This window comes from Nasonia vitripennis, chromosome 1, assembly GCF_009193385.2.
Source record: "Nasonia vitripennis strain AsymCx chromosome 1, Nvit_psr_1.1, whole genome shotgun sequence".
NCBI classification, from domain to species: Eukaryota; Metazoa; Arthropoda; class Insecta; order Hymenoptera; family Pteromalidae; genus Nasonia; species Nasonia vitripennis.
The window spans coordinates 37,433,155-37,443,265 of NC_045757.1; the positions used below are offsets into that span (position 1 = coordinate 37,433,155).

Sequence of the window (10,111 nt, forward strand, 5' to 3'; positions counted from 1 at the left end):
GTAAGCTAGCTCTGAAACGAGGCCAGATTGCCCAGTGATCAAGTTAAATGGCACGTGCGTCGGTCGCTGTTCCGCCCCCGCGTATGTCTCGCGTGTGTGTAGACAGCGAGAGAGAGAGAGAGAGATAGAGAGAGACGGGATTAATCGACTCCCGATGCCCGCCCCCGCGCGATTTCGCGTTTGTCATCCCCTCAGCTAATTGCTTTATTGGAGACATTTCGGCTATACCTATATGAACTCTCGGTAGGGTGCGGGGCGGACGCGACTTCATATTGTGCGCCGATGAAAGGATTTCCCGCCGCCGACGAAGGGATAATCGAGTTTGTCCTTTTACCGGTGATATTTTCATTCGGACGGCACTTTGAGGGGGCGTTACGGCTTCCTTGCGAATTTCGCAGACTGTAATGAAAGAACGTATGCGAGAGAGAGAGAGAGAGAGAGAGAGAGAGAGGGAGAACGGCCTGTCAAGTTAAATGCCGCGCGAATATAAACCCGGAGAGCTGCGTTAGCCTAACAAGCTGTCAAGACGTCGCCGCGTGTCACTCGACGTCTCGACCTTTCTCCCGATAAATAAATCGCTCTCTGCGCTCTGTATATACACTATACACACGGTAGGCCTCTCTCTCTCTCTCTCTTCTATTCTTTCCCCGGCGCGCGCGCGCGCGCGGGTCCCGGAGGAGCCGCAGCGCCGGATCGGATTCGCGACGACTAATGATCTGGGCTAATTGAGGATCGAGGCGCATTAATCGACGGGGATTACATCGACGGCCGCCGAGTTGTAGGCTGATTTTTCCTTTTATTTTCATTATAATTCGGGGACTAACTTTGCCCTCTGAAACAAACACACGCAGGCGCTCGTATAACTAAATAACAGGACTAATTAGTCGGTGCCGTTGTCGCACGTTGCGGCACGCATATGATCCCCATTCCCCATTCCCCGGCCGCGGCGATGATTATTATGCAGCTGCTGCAGAGAGAGAGAGCCCCGAGTTAGGTACATAAAATCCCGGCGGGACTAATTGGAGTAGCCCCTCCCCCCCCCCCTTCTCACTCTCCTCGTTCGTCTCCTATTTTTCCAGTAATCAGCGCTGTTATAGCTGTGACGATCGAACTGACAAGGGCTGCAAAGCGATCCCCACAGCTATAGTACTCAATCTCCTGCAGCATTTCAAATCTGATCGGCAACTTGCAAAAAAACCAGCTGCGAAAAGAAAGCTCGTCGAGAAAATCGCGCAGGTGTGAGAAAAAGGTCTGCAGGGGGTGTGCTAAAGCGAGCGCGAGATTCGTATCGCGCGACGACGTGTTTAAAAATAATTACCGCGGAAGATCCGACGATAGTCACGGAGTCGGCAGCTAAACTCTCGAGTGGCTCTCTCTCTCTCTCTCCCCCCCCCCCACCCCCCACCCGTCCCGCCAGCCCGCGCGCGCGCTTCCGTTTTGTATTCCCCGCACGTACGCGGCGTTTTGCGGGATCAATTAGTTTTAAGCGCTCTTTCAACGCCAGCTCCGATAGCCTCCGATAGCGCGTAACGGCAACATAGAGATTAAATTTCGCCTGGACTGTACGCCGGTGAAAATCCGTCTGCGAAAAGCTGCATCCAGCCCGCAGCTTTTTTATATTTTTCCACTTGGCACATCGCAGCTGTCTCACGCTGCGCTCTGATGGTCTTCCGGCGGCGGCGCACGACTCGAGTGCTCCTCGTCTTTTCCAACGCGCACACTCCATCACCGGGCGTTTAAAGAAGTAAAGACTGAACAAGACGCGCTTCCCTTCTTCCTTCTCTTCTCTTTCTTTCACAGCGCCCCGCGTACGTCGCACTCGTGAGATTTTTAAGGGTCGACTTTATGCGCGGCTCTCGCAGCTTCGCCCCATCCGCTTCTATACGCTTCTACATATATAGAAGCAGAGAGACGTGGCAATTGTCGTCGTTTATTGTTGTCGAGTGCGAAACTTGATACGCAAACGAACCGATACTATGTACCTATAGCCCTGACGAGCAGAGAACCCTTTTGAAACGTTAAAAAAACGTTATAAAAGTTTGAAAAAACGTTTTCGACGGCGATTTATTCGCCTATAGCGAAATGCAGCTGGTTGCAGTGCATTTCTCACTTCCGATCTGAAAATTATTATTCGTATCCGCGCGACGGCCGTATCAACTGTTCGAATTTCTCGACTCTCGCGCCATCTGGCTGCAAAAATATATATATATAAGTACGCCCGCGCACCGCGCCGCCGCGAGGCGCGCGAGTTATTCATTGTAAATTGTTTGCCGCATTGTTGTTGGCCCTGTCAAAATCATCTGCGTGCTCCGCGCGAGGAGTGCATTTGTCTCGCGAAAGCCGCGCTCCACGATAATGAACATTAAAGAAAAGGAAAAGTACATTGAAGAATTCGATTTTCCCTACTGCGACGAGTCCAGCAAGTATGAGAAAGTCGCCAAGATCGGACAGGGCACCTTCGGGTAAGCTCTCGCGGAGGCGACTCTATAGGCGTCTTCTAGGTTATCCCCAGATATCGTCTCCCTCTTATTTACGCAGCCTTTTTCCTTTCCGCCTGCAGCGAGGTCTTCAAGGCGAGGGACAGAACCAACTCCAAGCGTTACGTAGCCATGAAGAAGGTTCTCATGGACAACGAGAAGGAGGGCGTAAGTTGCGCTCGGACGCAGTTGGACACCTCGTTAGGCTCGCTTCGGAGTACACCCTAAAACCAGCTTCTCTTATTCTTGCAGTTTCCCATAACGGCACTGCGAGAAATCAGGATACTGCAACTCCTCAAGAACGAGAACATCGTCAATCTCATTGAGATTTGCAGGACCAAAGGTATTTCACCTTTTACCTCAGACTCGGACTCTGCCAGAGCCACTCCATCATTCTTTCTTTTTCTCATTTCCAGCCAATCAAAACAATAAGTATCGTTCTACTTTCTACCTTATCTTCGATTTTTGTGAGCACGATCTCGCTGGCCTCTTGTCCAACGTTAATGTTAAGTTTAGTTTAGGCGAAATCAAGAAAGTCATGCAACAGTTGTTGAACGGACTGTACTACATACACAGCAACAAGGTCTGTTGAATTTCGGCAAACCTAACTCGCGCCCCTCAACTTTTACAAGACTTGCTCTAATAATTAGTCAGTGCCGTTCTTTCAGATTCTGCACAGGGATATGAAAGCGGCAAATGTCTTGATTACCAAGAATGGTATTCTGAAGCTGGCAGATTTTGGCCTCGCAAGAGCATTCAGTGCCAACAAAAAGGATCAGCCCAATCGATACACAAACCGGGTGGTCACATTGTGGTACAGACCACCGGAGCTGTTACTGGGGGACAGAAATTACGGCCCACCCGTCGATCTCTGGGGTGCAGGATGTATAATGGCCGAAATGTGGACCAGGTAGGGCAATGCTTTTAAAAGAATAACTACTGAAATTAATGAAATGATAATGTCCAGGTCACCGATCATGCAGGGCAACACAGAGCAGCAACAACTGACTCTAATTTCACAACTTTGTGGCTCCATAACACCGGATGTTTGGCCTGGTGTAGATGCACTAGAGTTGTTCAATAAAATGGAACTCATTCAAGGTCAAAAACGTAAGGTAAGTTCGAAAATCGGAGTATCGCCAAGACGAGGAGTTAAAACTCTTGCCTTTCTTCACATTCCAGGTAAAGGATAGATTAAGGCCGTACGTTAAGGACCCATATGCCTGTGATTTGCTTGACAAGCTTTTAATTCTCGACCCCAGCCGAAGGTTTGACTCAGATTCGGCTTTGAACCACGATTTTTTCTGGACAGACCCCATGCCTTGTGATCTCAGCAAAATGTTAGCACAGCACACCCAGAGTATGTTCGAATATCTCGCTCCACCTAGAAGGCCGGGGCATATGCGACACCCACACCAAGTCCCCGGTGGACAAGCAAAACCCAGCTCTAGTGTGGCAGACACAAGCTACCAGGATCGAGTATTTTAGCAGAATCCAAGTCTCACCCAAAGGACTGTTACTGTGTTCAAAAATGATTACAATAATAGAATAAGGCTAAAACTCAACGGATTATCCACGTGAGAGGATATAGACGATTTTCCTTTTTTTCTATGACAAAAAGTAACTTTTATAATTAGGAGGTTTATCACCTTGACAGTCGCTCTTGACTGTCGATCGTTTTCCATTGCGTTCTAATGGATCGGCATTTAACGCATCGCGTACTGCAATCATGCTGCAGATTTGACAAAACTATTTAAGTTGACTTATGTGTATAATCTATGCACGAAGCATTTTTATACAATAAATTGTTGACCACCATATCGTTTAAAAGCTAAACTTGATATTTTTCTACTAAATTTTCATTTCAGCCAGTCGGAGGGAAGCTACTTTGGCTCTTTTTAAGATGCAAGAAAAAAAAATCGATGAGCAATGTTCAAGCTGTATTTTCTATATTTTTGCTAAATTACAACGTGCACTTTGATATGGAATAATCCATGCGTGTAACTGAAAAAACTTTGGTTACGAGTAAAATCTAGCCTTGAAGTGGTGGTAGCACGGGTACCTAAAAATTAGACCTATAGCTTTACTGCGTGACGTTTTTACGATTTATTTGAGTTACCTGCGGTATATTGATTCCCGGTACACCGACACCGCTGATTACACCATTAGCGCCGTTCGTAACCGTGTCCAAAGTAGATCCGATAGGTAGAGTGCTGAAATCTACTGGAACGGGCAGCTGCCGAGGAAACTATGAGAATTAATAATTGCTGTCACATTTCTCGAAGATGTAAAAACTTATTTTCTCGTTATATTCCTCGTCACATAATCTACCTACTCGTCTAGGTCGTCCTAATTCCGATGCATTTTTTAGATTAAATAAATACTCCTATTATCGTCTACGAAAAGGTGGATAAATTCGGCGATCGAACTCACAACTAGCGCAAAAAGCGCAAGATACATCAGCGACTTGAACACGTTGACTGCACAGTAACCAACATCTATTGCTGAACAAACAGAAATGTCTCGCTCTCCTGACATTTTATACATCATGGTACGCTGTAAAGGGTGTAAAAATTGGGCGATAATCGCATGCTGATCGCGTGACAGGATGCACCCCTTTTTATGGACGGAAGATTGGCACTCTTCCGCAATGACGTGCGTAAAGTTTGTGGATATGGATATCGTGTTGAAGTGCAATGATTTTTATTCGATTTCAGTCCTGGAAGTACAGCATGGTGATGTAATGAATTATTAACGTCGTGAGAAATCACGGAGATCCGATGATAATCTACGTGATAGTGATGTAATTTGAAGGAGTAATTATATATTATTTGATGTATTGCTAAACTCACTGCCAAAGTTGTAGCACTTTGCCTCACAGTTATCCAATCGTGTCGGAGTCAAGAAAAAATATTACATAAAGTCTTGTTAATCGCGCCCTTGCTGTCCGTTCGTAAGCTCGGGCTATGTTCGCTCAGATCGATCATCATGCAACCTGAATTGCTACTTTTGCTAATTGAAACGACTACTTTTGCCCGTACACGTCTTTTGAGTAGGGCAAAAGATGCGAAATTGTTGCATGTATTGCGAAAGGAATTGGGATCTACGCGGAGGGCGGATTGAAAAGTAAAAAGTCGAGCTCGTAATATCAGTTGCAGGAATACTTTATTCTTCGTCCATTATAATAACAAGAAAGTGCAAGGATCAACCGATGAGTCCGTGTCGTAGATCAGTAAAATTTGAAGTTTGAGCGCCTAGAAGCTTATCGCCCAGGCATACCCGGAATCTTCGGCATTCCCGGACCTCCAGGCATCTACGGAAACCAACTCGACTTAACTAATATTCTTTTGTATTGATAGTGCAGTGTGCGAAGCGTTTAGAAAAAAAAACGTCATATTATTACATCCTATGCAGGATTCGACAATTTTCACTGGACGTATATGCTTACCTGGGGCATACCGCCACCCATGCCACCTCCCATACCGGCCATCATGCTACCAGCTGCGTTAGCGAAAGATTTGATCCCCGAAGATGCCATATCTGCTGGCACTGCTGCCATGTCACCCATAGCTGATATAGGACTCTGTCGAGCAACCTGAAATTTCGCGGGTCTTTGTTTCAGATCAGAAAAAATACTTGAAATGTTCTCCCTTATTTCCAATGATTTTCCAAATAATATCTCGCAATGGTGAGGTATAATTTTAAACTTACGCGAACATGGGCCACCGGAGCCGTGGTGTGCGCGCGACACTCTGCGAGCTGCGAAAAAAACGTATATATGTATATAAACGTGAATTACGTTCAATAAAATCGCAACAATCGATCAAAACTCACGGCAAAAGCGCAAAGCGCGGCGATCAGCAGCGACTTGTACATGGTGAGGACTCGATTCTTGTCTCGTAAAACTCGAAACTACTGCCTCGTCAAACTCATCCTTGGCTTTTATATTTTTACGAGCGTCTCGCGTGTGGAGGGCGACAATCGTTTTCTCTCGCAATCGGGCGGATGCTTTGATTTTTCGAGATTATCATATCCGCGGAGAATTGCGTCTTGCGATGCGGCATGTCGCCTGCTGGTAATGTAAAAAAAAATAGTCGCGATGATTTAATGGCCGAATAATTGTAACTGCGTAATTACATTTCCTGCACAATATTGGTTTTTCCTTCTAATTCTAATCAAGATTGCGCGAGAGGAAACACTAATTTGATGAATTTTTTTGATTAGTTTTATCATTTTACAATCGATAAATGATTAAGATACTCTAAATATTGAAAATCAATTAGCAATGCTGTATACAAGCATATTATAATTAGGACAACGGTGCAGTTTAAATGTTCAATGAAAGTAGAGCAATAAGTACAATGCGACATTGCAATTTTGTATATGCGGATGAAATGAATGAACCGATCTTATCTGTATGAGATTTACATTGCAGTTTGCTGTGTCGTTGCTTGTAATCATAAGAGCAAATTTCACGGCAATTTGAATTCAGCGAGATGCCGAGCGTTGCTGACTCTTCGTTGCTGTACATGGTCGCGACGGTCTCGAGGATCAGGCCCGACGGATCGGGGAAGTCGAGAGCGAGGCTCGGGTGGGGGGAAACCGCCTCCTCGATAGTCCAGGGGCCCGAAGGTGCGCCCGTTCTCAAAGTCCGTGGGCAGCGGAGTCTGGCCCCAGGAGTCCCGGGCGTTGACGGCCGAGCCGGCAGTAGGCCATTTCGCGATCCGGCTGATCCAGTGCGACTCGTGCAGCTTATGTACACACAGGTCTTTACTCATGTCTGTTTGCGCGCGCCGTACTTTGGAGCGGCTTTCCAGACGTGGGTCCTAGCTCCCAGACCTCTTACTTTTCTCTCCCTTTTTCTCTTAGTTTATCATTTATTAATTTATTCGTTATGTTGGATAAACAATTCATATTGTACAAATTCGGGATCCCTCGGCAATAATGCGTCAGCACTATGGCTTACCGCTATATCACACAGCACCGGCATTGATAAATAACAAGTACTCGACCGCCTGGCAGATTGTGCACATCAACAGACGGCACATTCGTGTACTGATCAGGCACCTCTAAGGGCACGCTTACGTTGAAATGATTCATTTCGAAATTATAATCATCAAAGAGACACGTCATACAAAGCTCGCGAGAAGCTTTATAATAAGACAAGGTCAAATGACATTTTATTTATTTTGATTAATTCGTAAACTTTCAACAAGGGACAAGGGACTAAAGGTCGTAGATTAATTATTCCATAAACTGTGTAGCCACTTTGTTCACTTGAAAAATGGGACTTGCTTGAAAACATTTGTTAATTTTTTTATTTTTTCAAAAAACTTTCCCGCTTTTCAGGGAATAAAGTGGTTATTATAGTTAAGCCGCGCTTAAAAGTATTTACAGAGTGTTGGATTTTTAATTTTAATTAATTTTCTCTCGCAGATATTAGCTGTAACCAGTTGATGAAGGAGGACACACACCTTGCTGTAGACGGAGACAGGGTATCATTCCAATGACTTCCATCGCGCCGTAGCTGCTGCTGCTGCTGCTGATCAATGGACCCCGCCCGAGTCACCCGAGTCGCTTCGAGACAGAGAGAATAAATTAATCTACACGTAAGTATACTCACGCTGCAGGCTGAGAGTCCAGCGCTGGCGCGGGCGTTGGTCGAGCGCACCCTGGAGCCGGAGTACGGATTGAGCATAGCGAAGCTGGCTTTGCAGAGAGAGAGAGTGACGGTCTGGACGTACTGGTCGAATCCTCAGCAAGGCTAGCTCGTACGGCCCTGCAGCTCTCGAGAGTCGCTAAAAGTCGCAGTGAATTGCTATCAGCGTACGAGGGGTGGACGTGACGCTGCCGGGAGTTGCTCCGCAGGGACACAACTATCACCGTCCCCGAAAAGATACACGAGATTAATTAACGGCTTCCGCGGGAGCTGTGCTCGCGACCACTGCACCAGCTGAGCAGGAGAACAAATTGCGGGAAAGCCACCGTACTTGCAGCGAGCCGGTATTTCGGCCCCTTTCCGCTCTTTTTCCCGTTTGCAGTAGTACAATTGACAAACAAGAAATCGAGCGCAAAGATAAATAGATAATCGATATAACCAAGACTCGAGTCCACGGGCAGTGCCAGCTGTTTGTTGGTGCTTTGAAGCATAACAGAGATGATTCGTTGGTTCAATAAGTGTCTTGGGGATAAAAATAATGAGCGAGACGCGGCTTGGATTTGCTGAGCGTATACAATTTTATTCAAGCGAATCAATTTGAATCAATTTTTGCCAATGGTAGTTTCGATCCAGTCGCTGAAGGACGAGACTTTGGTGTAGACCGAGGGGGCGTCGCCTTCGCAGGGGATGGTTCCCCAGGACGTGACGCCGACGATTTTTCCGCCCGCAATCAGCGGCCCTCCGGAGTCGCCCTGAAACGAGCCCGTGAATCGATTATCCGCGCTATGTCTGCAGGCAGAGCTGCTACTGCGACAACTCACGTTGCAGGACGAGAGCCGACTGAAGCCCGGCCCGGTGCACAGGTTGTCCTCGCTGAGCTCGAACCTCGAGTCCGGGCTTTCGGCGGCGAACATCTTGCCGCAGGTGTCCAGGTCGATGACCGGCATCGTCGCCGCCTGAAGATACGTGGGCACGATGCGGTCGTCGGTGCGGGACACGGAGCCCCAGCCCGACAGGGTCGCGCTGCCCGGGGCTTCGCTTCCTTGGGCTGGCAGTCCGATCGGCCCCGCGTACTCGTTGAATTTCAGCGGAGCCGCGAGCTTCAGCAGGGCTATGTCGTACGGCTTTACCGGGCTGTTGATTTTTTTTTTCCCCCCATTTTTCATTAGTTCTGCAGAAGCTGCTCTGCGCAGCGAAAAATACGCGCGTGACCATACCCAGAGTAGAGCTCGTGCAGAAAAGTCTCCTCGACGGGGACGGCCTGCTCGCTGTCCTCCGGGATCTCGATGTTGTGCTTGCCGGCGAGGACGGTGATCCGTGCAGAGGCGGTGGCGCAGTGGGCCGCGGTGAGGACCCAACGCTCGGCTATTATCGCGCCGCCGCAAAAGTGCCTCGAGCCGAGCTGCAGGGACACCTGGTGCGGAAATTCGCCTCGAGCCGCCTCCCGGCCGCCGACTATGCGGTACTTCAGTCGCCCGCTCGCCGACTCGAGTACCTGCTGGCCTGTGTGCACGGTTCCGAAGGGTTGCGCTCGGCAATTCTATAGTGCTCGTATCACGGTATGCTTACCATCGGACAGTGCCAAGAGACAGCAGAAGAGCAGAACGTTGAAAGCTTCCTTGGACAGCATCGCGGTACACCGTGTCGCTCTCGACAGCACGACTCGCCGCATCGGACAATCGGCCCCAAGTATAAGTCCAGGGGACGGTGCGCGCGCTGCTGTGTCAAGGCCAAGTCGACGCAACGGGTTGTAAAACTTTTTCTCGCCGCTTCCAAGCTTGTCCGAGATTTTACGGTCACTATAGAAAAATCCGAGGTGAACGGAGTGCTGCTGGAGTTATGGCTGTGCGCCCATCGATATATGACGACAGGCGCGAGTTCTAGTTCGCCGCGTGCAATTACAGAGATGACGTTCCCGTTTTGCATTTTCTTATATCTCTATATTTCTGCTGATGGCAAGGAATATAAGAACGAT

At 47.9% G+C, this 10,111-nt stretch overlaps 2 protein-coding genes across 4 annotated transcripts; one reads left to right on the forward strand and one right to left on the reverse strand.

The window, feature by feature from the left end:
• Window positions 1-2,198: 2,198 nt before the first annotated feature.
• On the forward strand, window positions 2,199-4,313 carry LOC100113574 (cyclin-dependent kinase 9). 2 transcript variants are annotated; one of them, XM_001601816.6, is made up of 7 exons: window positions 2,199-2,462; window positions 2,561-2,645; window positions 2,730-2,820; window positions 2,894-3,060; window positions 3,146-3,387; window positions 3,445-3,592; window positions 3,660-4,313. In XM_001601816.6, exons 1-7 carry the CDS (start codon window positions 2,356-2,358, stop codon window positions 3,963-3,965), a joined length of 1,146 nt encoding a protein of 381 aa, XP_001601866.1. In that variant the 5' UTR covers window positions 2,199-2,355; the 3' UTR covers window positions 3,966-4,313. The 2 variants fall into 2 exon arrangements, with proteins under 2 accessions (XP_001601866.1, XP_003424012.1); XM_003423964.5 differs by having other exon boundaries at window positions 2,205-2,462; window positions 2,539-2,645.
• A 4,239-nt stretch (window positions 4,314-8,552) lies between these two features.
• Window positions 8,553-10,014, reverse strand: LOC100116766 (trypsin). 2 transcript variants are annotated; one of them, XM_001601129.3, is made up of 4 exons: window positions 9,706-10,014; window positions 9,354-9,639; window positions 8,958-9,270; window positions 8,553-8,888 (listed from the first exon to the last, which is right to left on the reverse strand). In XM_001601129.3, the coding sequence occupies exons 1-4, from the start codon at window positions 9,806-9,808 to the stop codon at window positions 8,739-8,741; spliced, it is 852 nt and encodes a 283-aa protein (XP_001601179.2). In that variant the 5' UTR covers window positions 9,809-10,014; the 3' UTR covers window positions 8,553-8,738. The 2 variants fall into 2 exon arrangements, with proteins under 2 accessions (XP_001601179.2, XP_031776689.1); XM_031920829.1 differs by having other exon boundaries at window positions 8,553-9,270.
• Window positions 10,015-10,111: the final 97 nt, after the last annotated feature.